At 45.9% G+C, this 14,553-nt stretch overlaps 1 protein-coding gene across 1 annotated transcript in view; it reads left to right on the top strand.

Annotated features, from left to right (window-relative positions):
- The window catches only part of FNTB (farnesyltransferase, CAAX box, subunit beta), a 501,476-nt gene that overhangs the window by 146,670 nt on the left and 340,253 nt on the right, over nucleotides 1-14,553 (top strand). The window contains exon 5 of the mRNA XM_069638668.1: nucleotides 4,614-4,760. Within this exon, the coding sequence (XP_069494769.1) occupies nucleotides 4,614-4,760 (147 nt within the window). The remainder of the gene's footprint in view (nucleotides 1-4,613; nucleotides 4,761-14,553) is intronic.

The following is a 14,553-nucleotide window of genomic DNA, read 5'->3' on the forward strand; positions in this document are numbered from 1 at the left end:
AACATCCCAAAGCTATACAGAAATCACAAAGGCTTAAGGTAGGTAAAATACCCCAGCCATCACAGTAACTCAGCACAGAAGAGGAGTTGCAGCATGAAGACTTCAGGATATGTAGCCAAAAACCTTGTTTATGGATTTCTTTGTCAAGAAGAAGGAAGACAGGACTTTGGAAGAACTTTTGCAGCAGGGATCGCAGGAGAAGGCTCCAGGCAAGAGTTTCCTCGCGGCCGGATGCAGCTGTGTGGATTTGGTGCCTTTTCAGGAGCACAGAAGAAGACTGAATATCGCTGGTCGGATTCTCATCGTTTGCAAGTTCCAGCACTCTGAGTAGACTTTTCAGGCCTGAATCGTGCCTCTGGCGATCCAGCAGGATGACAACGAAGTTTCAGCGAGATTTGGAATTCAGAAGACTGTGCACCGCCATATGGCTCGAGATCCCAGGGTATTGGGGTATTGCAGCCCGCAAGGTCGCAGCATGGCCTGGGTTGGCTCAAAATGCAGGTCCTCTTGAGTGTAGTGGTTCTCGCCAGGCTCTGGGTTCGGGGTCATTGTTTTCGTAGTCCCCAGGTCGATTGGAGGGAAGGGCTACAGCAGACTCTGGTTACACAGCAGGCTCTCTGGTCGCTGGAAATCGTCCCAGCTCTGGTTTCTACATCTTCCGCTTTGGTTTTGGTTCTGGTTCCAGTGGTCGACTACCTCTTCAGCTTCCAGGATTAGACTTTTATACAGGAACCCAGCCAATCAAACAGCCCTGCAACATTCAAACATGGGAGTTGCCAGTCCTTTCAGGACAGCCAGCCTTCCAGTTTGAACTGGATTCTCACAGTCAAGCTGAAAGACAAAGGGCTGCAGAGTTTTGGACTCCTCCCTCGCTTCCTGCCTCTACAGACATTCTGAGCCTGGGCAGGGAGTTCACAGGGATTATATGGCGACATTGGATATGAAAGAGTAATACCTTCATATTTCAATGCTGCCAGCTCGCAGAAAATATCTCTGGTTCAAAGCCATTGGCCAATCATTCTTCTTCACGTCCCTTTGATAATTCATTCGGAACAATAAATCTACATTGACAAAGCACTACCGTTCCCACAATCCCCTGTGTTCATTTGACAACCCAGGCTATTCCCGTTTGCTTCACAAACCCCATCAATCCCGTCCCTCTGATTATCATTTTCCTAACTTCCAGTCGAATGTGACCAACAACTACAGTTCCCACAAACCCTACAAAAACCACCCTTCCGAGATCAACACAAACCCCTCTAGTTACAAGGGTTATAATCCCATACAACACCTCTTCCTCTCCATATCCTGTAAAATACTCTGACGCTCTAAACCCCCCAACCACCTCCACTTCTGACACAAACACTTTCGACAGACTAATAAAACTGTGTAACTGACATGTCCCAAACCTAGGGCCAGGCAGTCAAATTGACCAGAATCACACCCACCTGACAGCCCTTTCCTTTCACTATAGGGATTAAAGGTGGAGCACAAAAGCAAAGAGCAAGCAGGGCAGACCGCACAACGAGACAGCTATCGAGGCACAGCAGTTCAAGAGGAGGAGAAAAACTGAGTGAACTGCGAGGGTGACAAGGAGAGAAGCAACCTTGCCCTTTCTGAGCCAGGCCCGTGAGACCTCGGTAGAAGGAATCTTAAGACCGTGAACAATAGCTCAAGTGTGTCGCAACAGATGTCAACAGTACACGGAGCGTGCCTACGATAATAAGCAGGACCACGAGAGACACAAGGGAAGCCAAGCGGTTCATCACAGCCAGTGAGTCAAGGGGAGAACCTATAAGAAACCGAACTGTGTTGAATGAACGTCGCAAAGTGGCATATTGAGAAAGGCTCAAAGAACTGTGAATTGTTGAGGGAAGACCAGATGCAGAGGGGACCAGCACAACGTGGGTGCTGACTCAAGAGAAACTGGTTGATTCTGTGGTGATTGAAACTACTGATCCGAGAAGGCTGTGGGAGAGCCACCAAGAAAGGTCGTACTGGGGTCCAGCAAAATCCCTGTAGAGTCGAAAGTCTTTGACCAACAAACCTGTGAGAACGCAAGGGAAGGGAATCCTACGTGAAGAGAAAGCAAAAGGAAATGTGAGGTGGGAAGAGTGAACCCGATGGAGGGATGCCAATAAAGAGGGGTGAAGTCTAAACTCTCAAGAAACAGTGTGTTGACAAAAGTGAACCCGGCAGATGATGTCCACGGAGAACTGTTTAAAAAGACATTTAAAATTTGTGAATGCTAGGAAAGCCATAGTAAACCCAGCGGAGGGAGGCTGAGATTCGAGAGGGGTCTGCGATCGGAAGAGGGGGACACAGGGGTGAAGAATCATCACCCCAATTACAAGTCAAGAGAACTTTTTTTGTTTATTATTTTGAATGTATCCGTCCTTCGGTAGCAAAATAGTGAACCACCGAAGGTCCTGATAACACTAGAAACTATAGGGAGATCTGAGCCAGGAAGAGAGATCCAGGGGGTGAAAGTAGCCACCCAAAGTCCAAGAGGAAACAAACTTGTATTTGTTAATTGGAACACATTAGGTCTTCAAAGGCAAGATAAAGAGGAGACCCCAAATAAACGAGAGCCATAGTAAACCCGATGGAGGGAGGCCAGTGAGACCAAGGGAAGTGGATTGTCCCCCTTGGCACTCAGCTGACAGGAGGATAAGAAAGTCCATGGGAAGAGGATTGCCCCCACCCCGCTCTGGTGGAAATATAAAAGGAAAAGAACTTTCAAAACCGTCGAAGGCAGGAGGCTTTTTGCTGAAAAGAGACTTGGCCGTCGAGGCTCCTGATAAGCTGAAACGGAATTGTTGGCTTGTGCTGGGAATACTAGAGTGTGTGCTGTGCTCAGGAGACCCGCCTTGTCCCGTGCCCAAAACGTGGAGAAGGGAGACCCCTGGCAGCCTGCATCCTGACTTATTCTTTATTGAAAACCTTATCCCACACTCAGTTGTAAGGATTTGGCAATAGTTTTTTTTGTTTGTTTTAGGTATGCAACCTTTACTTTGATAAGACGCCACAAGGTCTGCCTTATTTTTCATTTGATGGTCAAAGCTTGCTCCCACCTTAGATTTAGGTTTAGATTTGGTGTTTTTCCAACCTGCATACTGTTTAAATAAACACCCTTGAATCGTGATCACGTGTCTGTCTTTACTGTTGCCACCATGAGTTCCTTACAGTACCAACAGTGCTCCAAATAAGATTTTGAAGTGAGAGTATTTTAATCCTTATTTCTTAAAGTTGGGAGTAAAATTGTATTTTAGGGAGTAAAAAAATGTAAGCTCATTCCCAATGGGAATATTTTTTATATAAGTGAGTAAACCTGTTTTAACTATAAAACAGAAAGGTTATGAATGTTTTTGCACCTAGCTATTCGTATACATTACTGCTTACCTCTTCGGCTCATGCAGTAACAATAGTAGTTGGCTTCTTCCTGTGGCACTACTGGCCCAAACAGATCTGTGGATCTTGTGTGTGAAAGCAGCGGGGCAAGCTTATACATGTCGGTTATTTATTGGGAGTATTTTGACTGCCTATTTTTCTTTTTTGGGGGTATTTGCCAATTCTTAGGGAGTAAAAGTGGTTGATAGACCCCTTATCTGTAGGGCTGGATACCAACATATTTAACTTAAGTTTTGACTCAAATGCGGTACTTTAGTAACAACTAATGATGCACAAATATAGGTGTATGTGTATATGTGCAGCGTCATGATGGCATTGTGGTGGCAGGAAAAGTCCTTTTGGATGCTTAGTTTTCGCTCAGGTGATGCTTTAGCAAGACCATTCGTTTTGGTCTCTCATGTGGTGTTTAAATTCCAAAAATCAAATTGATTCTTAGGTGGCACTTTAGCCTCAGCTAGTAAACTGGTTACATCACTATTAACGTCTTAACCTTGGGAGGACCTGAAACATCGATGGATAATTGCCAAAACCTATGCTGCCCTGCATTCAGCTCTCTCCTGAGAGGTTTCCAGACAATACCAAAACGCAGACCTAGTAATACTTTGTATCTAATACTATGGGTACTGTACAATTGTGACCAGTACCCCACTTTTCAAATCGGAAGCTGCCCTTCTCTCATTGTTTTAACTTGAGAGACAAGCTCCAAGTTGAGGGGATCCAAATTTCCAATTGCATCTAGGCTCTTGCAACCAAACTTGCTCTCTGAAGGCTATGCCTGCAACCCCGGTGGGGAAGGTCACACACCTCTGGAAGGAGTATTTCCAAACAAACCTACTTGTCCATAAGCTGCACATCATTTTGCATTTATTAAGATCTCTTTTTGAAAGGTCCTTTCTCTTACCTTGAACCTCTCTATTCACCTCTTAAGAGTGAACTGATTTTCAGCCACCGTTACCTGTTGTGCGAGGGAAAGCTTAAGTGATACCCTGTCATTTGCCTGTTGGTTAGTGCCTATCAACCCCAAACACTTTTCTTTGTGAATACAGAGGCCCTAGAATGCCATTTCTTTTTTATCAGACAGACATTTTTCCTTACACGGGGCTCAAGGGATCCATCCTAACCTTAACCATTTATGAGTGGAGGCGAAGAACTAAGGGCACTAAAATCGCAGTAACTGTACAATTTCCTTTTTCCCCAAACAGTGTTTGCCAATTTCTTGCCAGATGTCAGTGCCCCAATGGAGGCTTTGGAGGCGGACCCGGGCAGCACCCGCATCTTGCTCCAACGTATGCAGCCGTCAATGCTCTTTGCATCATTGGCACTCAAGAAGCATATGATGTCATAAATAGGTAGGCAATGTTTACTTCAATGACCCTTACTTGCCGACTCAACATATGTTGGGGACTGTTTTCTGCTATCAACAACAAAAACCTATTCTCTAATTTCTGTAAAATCTTTCGCTGTTTTTAAGAACATTTTTTACATGTGTACATTTATTTTTGGTACTATATGTATGTGTTTTTGCATAGATTTGTTTTTACATTTTATTTATATCTGTATCACTGTTTTTTCTATACCGTTTTAGACAGAATTGAGTTTTTAATTAACATTGTGTTTTCTTAAATTGTATACCAACTATTACAATTTAGTATGACACCCCTTTGTATGTATTTAATGAAAGTATACTTAACCAACTTGTCTTGATCCAAAAATATCCCGATGGGAGCAATTGGATTGAATGCATACTGATTTTGGCACTTTTTATTTCATGGTTCTGTTAGAAGATAAGCATAAACCTGTAAAAGCACACTGACAAACGATAACCTAACTAAACAAATGACTCCATTCAAGGCCTTACATACTGGAGTACTTTCAGTATTGAACTGTAGGAGTTAACCTTTCTCCAGGGTGAATCGTTGTGTTAACCATATACAAAATACATCACAAATTGTATGCTTGTCCCAAATGCACAGCTTATAAGACAATTTCCTGCAGCGTGGCTTTCTGCTTCATGCATTCAGTTTGAGACAAAATGTGCATTCTTGTAAATCCGCAACTTTGATACTGTATGTGTGCAATACAAAAATTAAAAAATAAAACCCTTGCCTGTGTCGTACTCGGGTGCCGGGATAAAGCATACACAGTATTCTATAGTTCTCTGTATGTATGCGTGTATAATCTTAGATTTCCTAAAATATGTGAATAAATGAGTATTGCTTGGCTCATAAATATATGTAGGAATGCTCATCATGGGCTCTTCATTAATATTCCTAAGCACTGAATAGTTCTGCCTATTTGTAAATTTCGCTCCTTTTTTTTTCTTCCTGAAAACGTTTTACTTTAAATGTCAAAATAAATTGTACAAATTATATTCATCAGTGTCATGCTCTTGAATTTTTTTTATTTTGCCTTTTTTTTACAGGCAAGTCTTGTAAGTGCCTATAGGAGAAATAGAAAATGAAAAGAGACAGGACACTTTAAGGCAGCCAGGTTGCACCATCATGAGGACCTGACCAATCCTGATGCAAAACCCTACTTGTAACATTGGGGCCATAGCTTTAACAGTGGGTCAGACACTTAACATTGGTTACCACTCTGCCTCAGCACCAGTATTTCTCACGTCCGTCACTGAGTTCTACGAGAGGGTGAGAAACTTGTTTGAGCCTATACATCCTAGGATACACTTGCAGTGCAAACTGAAACATTTTACCGAAGTGCACCGGATGGTGCTTGACTTCATGGTAGTCCCTAGAAAGTCATCTCAAGCCATAAGAATTCATTCTAAATACTTTCAGGACCATATTACTTGCCTGTAATCTACAGCAATAAATATACCAATTTTTGCTGGATATCAAGTCTTTTATCGTCATTCCCCTTTATTCAAAGTGATACCATTAACCTGTAGTGTCTCATCGATACTGCTGCCACTCTGTAACCCAAGGAAATTTCAAGAAGCCAGTTTGCCCATCTGAAGGATGGTGCACGTCCTCCCTGAACTCTTAGAATAGTGAATCCTCTTGTGCAGTGTAGTGACAGTTGAGTCTCATTTAATGTTTCTCCTCTCAGGAGTAGGATTCTTTTACCACTTGCTGGAACATTCAAAGTATAATCATTGTGTGAAGAAAAAAAGAAAATCTTAAACTGAAACTTGGCTTACTTTCAACTTTAACACCGTTAAGTTGGTTCTCCTCATTGATTTTTGGACCTTAGCCTGGTTTTTCAGCCCTTTCCCTTAAACATGCCTGGGTGTTTTAAGAATTGATACAAGTGTTCATGCTAAATGCACGGTTTGTCTTCTTAATTTTCACTGCATAGAGTTGTGCATGATTTTCCAAGCATCATAAGGGCATCGGGCTATGAGTCAGAGAGCCTTATAAACACGACTAGTGTCCCACTCATAAACCTCCTGGATGTTGTGGCAACAAGGAATGATGACACTGACCAAGTGGTGCCATGATGATTGCTATAAACCTTTATTCAAAAGAAAAATAAACCTATCTGTCCTTCACTCCAATGGGATTTCCCTACCTAAACTAAAGACACTCAGGTGCTCGTCAGGATGTCTGTGTAAGTCCAAATAAAAAGGCACTGTCCCAGTCAAAAAGGCTCCTACGCTATCCCTGTCACTTCAACAAACAAAGTTCTGGGTCGGCTTGTGACCTGGGAGAATGACTCCTTCTCCTTGATGTAAACTGTCGCAAAGACCCCAAGTTACATAGAGTTTGTGAAAACCATTCTACAAGGTCCTCTGGGGAAGGGGGGTTAGGAGAATGACTCAACTCTCCTAGCTGGTTCTGCTTGGGATCTTCTGACGATATGCCGTTTTCCTCTCGTTGGGCGCTTATTTCCTGGGCCCTGTACTGCCGGTTGTTCCGATATTGGTAATGGACTCAACTGTCCCTTCCATACAGGTTGTTCAGCCGCCACCACACTGGATGCTTCTCAAGCCAATTTATGCGACTTTGTGAAAGGCCAGGGTTAGCAGTCTCTGTGCAGTTGTCGGACTGCACAGTCCACACTACCACAACTCAATCTCTGTCCATCCTTTGGGCCAGTTCCTAGCTGACTGGTACAACACTTTCTGGGCGTCTCACAATTAACATATGTTTATTTTGTCATGGCATTGTGCCGATTCTCTTCTTTCTCGGCCTTAATCTCATCCCCCGGCCACCAGGTTTCACCTGTATAACGTTTGGCATTCTGCCTCCATGAGGGGGACACCTTCTCCACTTTCTGCTTCCACTACTGCCAACATCTAGTTGGCCAGCAAGACGTTCTAGTGCGTCCTCTTGAACCACACCCTCCACGTCTCTCTCTCTCGTCTTCATTCTGCTTCTGCCTCGACCTCGCTTTCCAGCTCAGCGCTCTTTCTCTTTTTCTTTCTCTTTTTTCTTTCTCTTTTTTTTCTCTTTTTCTTTCTCTTGCTTTCTCTTGCTTTCTCTCTCTTTCTCTCTCTCATGTTTCTGACGTCTCAACCTCAGTTCCATTGACAAGCGTTTTTCCTGCTTGTCTATAGCGTTCTTCCTTGCCCGTGTACTGATCACATTAAAATGGTCTGACCCAGCACAATAATACATGGTTTCTGATCTAAGTCTGGGAAAAAGAGGCTTGGGCGTTGTCACTACCTTTTTGGGGTTGGGAGTAAAATGGGCTGTGTCCCCAGGTGTGGAGTTCCTCTCCATGAGGTCCTCCTGAATATTACCACCCCCATGGGTGACTATTGATTACTGGCCACACCTCCCTAGCCTCATGTAAAGGGCACCCCACCCCGGGGAAAAACGATGAAGGATTCATACAATGGCTACAGCTCCATTTTCCTCTAGGTACCATCCTTGGCCAGCTCTTGTACTCCAGTGCATCTCCATATGGAGTCAAAGAGAAAGCAAGCCGGATCACCGGCATCACCATATTTGTTGAACGTGGGGCACATCAACATCTCTGTGTCATGGCCACTGGGCAGGAGCCCAGTGCTTCACTTCATGCAGGGTCCTAATGGACCCAGTCTTTGCGCCTATGGCACCAAGCTCATTTCAAAGTGTGCATGGCACACAGAACACCGAAGGCACATGCAGCAAGGCTGGGCGGGGCCCTATTAACACAGGGAAGACACGTGCAGAAGACTGAAAAGAGGAGCATGGTGGGGCCTAAAGGGAGTGACTGGGGCCAGGCTATATAAACCGGCCCCACCCGCATACTGGCGCTTCGCGTTAGTCTGCTGAGTGCAGCGTAATGTTTACCGCCGTTCGGAAAACTCTTACCTGATTCAGCACGTGCGCCTTCAGTCTCCGGAACCCTCCAGCACCTACCTGGCTCAACACGTGCATCTCCAGTCTCCGGATACCTCGACCATCTTACCTGGAATTAGCCACACCATCGCCGGAAACACCGCTATCTGCTCCACACTTCGCAGTCGCTGCGCACGCCTTACCTGAAGCCACACCATCGCCGGAAGCACCGCCATCAGCTTTAGCTCTGCAGTCGCTGCGCACGCCTTACCTGAGGCCACACTGTCGCTGGAAGCGCTGTCATCTGCTCCCGACTCTGCCGCAGCTGCCTTCATTTTACCTGTCTTCCCGAATCCTCTGCAGGTACCGCCCAGCATCCTTACCTGTTTGAATTCCACCAACACAGGGCCTTCATCGGATGCAGCCTCCACGCGGATCTTCATCTCCGGCAGCCAGTAGGAGTCGGACACTGCTCTCCGGCCATCGCCGACCTGCTGCACCTGCAAAGAGAATAAGAGACACAAGGTGAGCGGTCACATAGGCTTTAACTCGCTAAAGCAGCACTACTCATGAAACTTGTTGCAGCTTCTGCAACTGCCTACTTACCAGTGGTGGGGGCTTCCGGAGCAGGCTGTTTTCTCCATCGCACGCTCCTGGGTCATCTTCATCGCTACAGGGGAGAGAGAACAATATACCGTTACGAACAATATTCCTTGGGACAGTATTGTTACAAGAATACGAACAACAATCATAATCATAAATCATAATCATAATCATAAAAGCCTTACCGCCAAGACGGAATGGACGGAATGGTCGCAGCCGGTCTGGACCTCTGCAATTTGGACCAGTGACCCAACTAGGTCCCTCCGTAGCGCCCCTGCTGAAGGAAAGCAGGACGGAGAGCTCATCCTTACATACAAACAGGTGAGCTTGCTCGGGTAAACTTCTACGCACTACATTTTGGCACGAAAGGGCAGAGGGGAATTACGACTCCACCACGCTTTCCTCACTGCCTCTCTTATCACGGGAACAGGTCCAGCCTTCCGAACCCACGGAAAGACAGCAGTTGGGGGAGAGAAGCAACTGAGGGAGCCAATTCAAGGGGGGGGGGGCTCCAACCGTGCCCCAACACCCCCACAGAGTCCAGGTGAGCATAACAGAATGCAAAGCCTCTCTGAATCTCTGCCTGGGCGTTATGAATACCTCTGAGATCGACCAGTTGGCCCAATTGCTGGGGGATTTACGGGCTGAAGTGCATGCCTCCAAACAAGAGACACTCTTTAATAAGGGACTTAATCATTGTTCGGGAACGAACCGACGACCTGGCAAGACAGGGGCTTCAATCTCATGCAGGGCAGGTCCGGGTTACCTGGAATCGCGCCAACCCTTGTGCCACCATCACCACCAGTTCAAGTGGTACTTCCAGGGGCTGTACCATTGGCTCCATCGGAAAGGTTTGCTGGCGACCCCAACAAATTTGCTATATTTATGAATCGGTGTTGCCTGCACTTCCTGTGCCGCCCAGGTGCATTCCTGAACGATAGTTCTGGGTGGCTTTTGTACTTTCGTATCTAGGAGGCAGTGCAGCAGACTGGTCAATACTCTTGGTCAACCAGGATGACCCTGTGCTGCATAATTTTGGGGAATTCCAACAGGAATTGGAGAAGCTGTTTGCAAGGCACACCCAAGGACAGGCCCTCGATAACGAACTGTTGTCTCGAAGACAGGGGAATCGGGATTTACTGACATATATAGCCACTTTCAATCGCCTGATTGCACAAACCAACTGGCCTGAGGAGAAAAGGACCACTATTTTATTGAGGCTTACGCGGGGAACTAAAGGACGTGTTAGTCCTGGTGGTCAACCCTCCTGAAGCCTGTGCAGAATAAATCAACCTAACGTTGCAACTAAATCACAGGTTACAAGACAGAAAGATGGATCGCACTAGGGCAGAAGGAATATCAGTCTATATGAGATCCAGGGACAACCAAGGCAAGACCCACGAAACCACTGAACCTATGCAAATCGTGGGTTTACGGGCCCCTATATCTAAGGCAGAGAGAGGAAAACGGAGACAGGAGCAATTATGCTTATATTGTGGCAAGGCTGAGCATTTTCTTTGAGATTGCCCCACTAAACTTCCCAAGAAAACTGTGGGTGCGACAGAAAATACCAATAAGGAACAGGATACGGCTCTGGAAAAATCCAGTGCCCGACAAGGGTAGGGGTCCCCTTGTCGAGAAAAAACCAGAAAGTAGTTCTGACCTCACATCTAGTAATTCCAGTACTCCTAGTTCACCACCAGCAACCGTCAAAGGTACACACCTTGGAGGCGTATATAGACAATGGAGCAGTTGGTAACTATATTGATCAGGCTCTAGCCGCACGAATAGGCCTTCGTCTTCGGCATAAACCACAGGTGGAGAACGTAACTGCAGTGGATGGCTCACAACTATCATCTGGACCAGTAACGCATCACACCGAAAAGGTTATGCTGATATGTCAGGACGGCCATCGGGAAGACATCTCTTTTGATCTTATTGGGACACCACAGTTCCAAATGATTTTAGGAATGCTCTGGCTAGAGGCCCACAACCCCAGAATTGACTGGAAAACACGAGTGCTGACCTTTCCGCATATTGCGCCAAAACTTGTCATCTGCAACAATCCAAAGGCAAGGCAAAACCTCTTCTGGCCCTTGTGAGTGCCCTGCCCCCGGAATATTTGGACTATCAAGATGTATTTCAGAAAGAACAGGTAATACCCTGCCTCCACATAGGCCCTATGACTGCCAGACGACCTGATATCCAGAGCTCAAATCCCGTGCAGCCGAATATATGCCCTAACGGAACAAGACAATCAACATTTGCGAACCTATCTAGACCAGTACCTAGCCAACGGGTTTATTCGCCCATCTAAGTCCCCTGCTTCCTCAGCGCTCTTCTTCGTACCCATGAAGGAAGGGGACCTCAGAACGTGCATCGACTACAGAGCATTGAACCAAATAACGGTTAAGAACAGATACCCTCTGCCACTCATCCCAGAATTACTTGACCAGGTAAAGAGCGCTCAAATCTACACAAAACTGGACCTACGGGGCGCCTACCACCTTGTACGAGTTAAAAGTGGTGACGAGTGGAAAACGGCATTCTGGACCAAATACGGACTCTTCGAATAGCACGTGATGCCCTTTTGGGCTATGCAATGCACCAGCGGCATTCCATTTCTTTTTGAACGATGTGCTCCATGAACTAATGGATGTCTGTGTTCTTGTTTACATTGACGATATCTTAATCTATTCACAGACCAAGGAAGAACATGTTGGCAACGTAAGAGCGGTGTTGGAAAAGCTGTGTCAGCACCGATTGTTTGCTAAACTAGAAAAATGTTCCTTCCACGTCACAGAGGTCGAGTTTTTGGCCTTCATGCTTACTCCGCGAGGAGTTCATATGGACATATGCAAGGTTGAAGCTATTCTTCGATTGCCTTCCCCAACATCTATCAAAGGGGTGCAAAGTGTACTGGGCTTTGCTTATTTGTATAGATGATTCATACCACAATTCTCGCAAATCGTCCATCCGATCACGTCTCTTCTAAAAATAAAAAAAGGACAAGAAATTCTTTTGGTCAGTGGAGGCCAAACATGCCTTCCTGGAATTAAAACAAGCCTTCACCTCAGCGCCTATACTTCGACACCCTCGGCCTGATCTACGTTATGTGGTCGAAACTGACGCCTTCAGTAATGCCATGGGGGCAGTGTTATCACAAAGGGACCCTGAAACGGGGCAGCTTCATCCTGTAGCATTCTGGTCCCACAAGTTTTCTGCACCTGAATGAAATTCCACAATAACAGACCAGGAGCTTGTGGCAATCAAAGGATCCTTCAAGACTTGGAGACATTACCTTTTGGGACCTAAACACACGGTTACTGTTATTACCGAACACTGTAATCTACAATATTTGAAAACGGCCAAGGCACAAACCTCACGCCAACTCCGTTGGGCGTTATTCTTTGCTGAATACAATTTTGTAATAACCTACCGGCCTGGGGTGCGCAATGGAAAAGCTGACACTCTATCAAGAATGGGAGAGGACCAGGACGCCTTCAACCCCTCCGACCCCATAGCCATTATCCCCAAGGAGCGGATTCAACACCAGATAGCCGTTACTACCTACTGGGAAGAATTAAAAACTGACCTCCAAGCTCAGATGGACCCAATCGCCCAAAAGGAGTGGTTAAGTAAGGGAGAACAATACTCCATCAGAAATAATCTGCCGTACTTCCAGGGAAGATTATATGTCCAGGACAAGGAATTACGCAGTAAGATTATAGCGAATTACAACGAGTCGTTGGTGGAAGGACACCCAGGAATCACCAAGACTAGAGCCAAGATCCATAAGAATTATTGGTGGCCCTCTTGGAGGAAGGATGTCGCCCAGTTCATTACCATGTGCAGTGTCTGTGCACAGAATAAATCCCAAAAACAAAATCCTTCAGGGCTGTTGAGACCTCTGGAAGTGCCACCAACACCGTGGCATACATTATCTATGGACTTCATCACCGATCTACCCCCCTGCGAGGGGTTTAATACAATCCTGGTCGTGGTAGACCTGTTCTCCAAAATGGCACATTTTATTCCACTGAAGGGACTTCCCACCACAGCTACTTTGGCCACAGTATTTTTAGAACAGATCGTCCGACTGCATGGTTTCCCATCCGTATTGATCTCTGACAGGGGATCCCAGTTCGTTTCAGCCTTTTGGAGAAGGTGGATTAAACTAGCCCAAATTGACCTTCGGCTTTCTACGAGTCACCATCCCCAAACCAACGGTCAAACGGAGAGGATGAATCAGACGCTCGAACAATATCTGAGATGCATGTTACAACAAACTGGGGACTCCTGGAAAAACCTTCTCTGGTTAAGTGAGTTCGCCTACAACAACTCCATTCACACCAGCACTGAGCAGACCTCTTTTTACACAATGAACGGTCAGCACCCAAGGACGTCTTCCTTTGACCCCCTGGACGAGTTAGAGATGCCGGCAGTTACATCATTGCCTAAAAGAATTACTCAATCTCTTAAAGAAGCCAGTGAAAACCTAAGGCGAGCCAAGGAGCAGCAAAAGAAATGTGCAGACCGACATAGGAGGGAGCCTCCACAATATCATATCGGGGATAAGGTATGGTTGACGTCCAAAAACATTGCTTTAAAAGGACCTCGTGCCTTTCGGCCACGATATTTGGGACCATATTCTATTAAGGCTGTCATAAATCCTGCGGCCATGAAATTGGATTTACCACCCAACATGCGAATCCACCCAATTTTTCACGTCTCCCTTCTAAAGCCAGTGGAACAGGACACTCAAATTCCAACACCACCGGAACCGGAGATCATGGCCGGTGAATATGAAGTAAAGAACATCCTGGACTCTAAGAAAATACGTTTAAAACTCTACTTTTTGATGTTTGTTAATCTGCTTGGAATCACATGCTGTGCATAGTCCGACATCCAGTGGTCACTGCAGAGTATTGCATTTTGCTTTTCGTAGTCGAAAAGGGGACGTCGACAAGGCGTGTCTGTAACACTATCCCTATAGTGACGTGCGGTGTACCCACAATCCCTCACGCGTCGAGGTACCTCAGATTGTTTTTTTCTGCCCAGATATTGGTCACTTTAACGCAGAGCTCGTTTGAGAGAAATTGCAAAACATTTACTCTACCCTTTGGTCGTTATTTATTATACATTACATTAAATCCCTCCTTCGACGGCAAAGCTTTTTCACCGCCGAGTAAGAACTTCGACGGCGGTGACTTCGACGGAGGAGATCCTTTGGCGCTGCCGAACACATGGCCCGGCCTCATCGGCCTGAGACAGTAGGGAGAGTGGGGGTCGTGGGACATTTCTTTCTACTTCT

This window comes from Ambystoma mexicanum, chromosome 14 (assembly GCF_040938575.1).
Source record: "Ambystoma mexicanum isolate Mex_15411 chromosome 14, UKY_AmexF1_1, whole genome shotgun sequence".
Lineage (NCBI taxonomy): Eukaryota > Metazoa > Chordata > Amphibia > Caudata > Ambystomatidae > Ambystoma > Ambystoma mexicanum.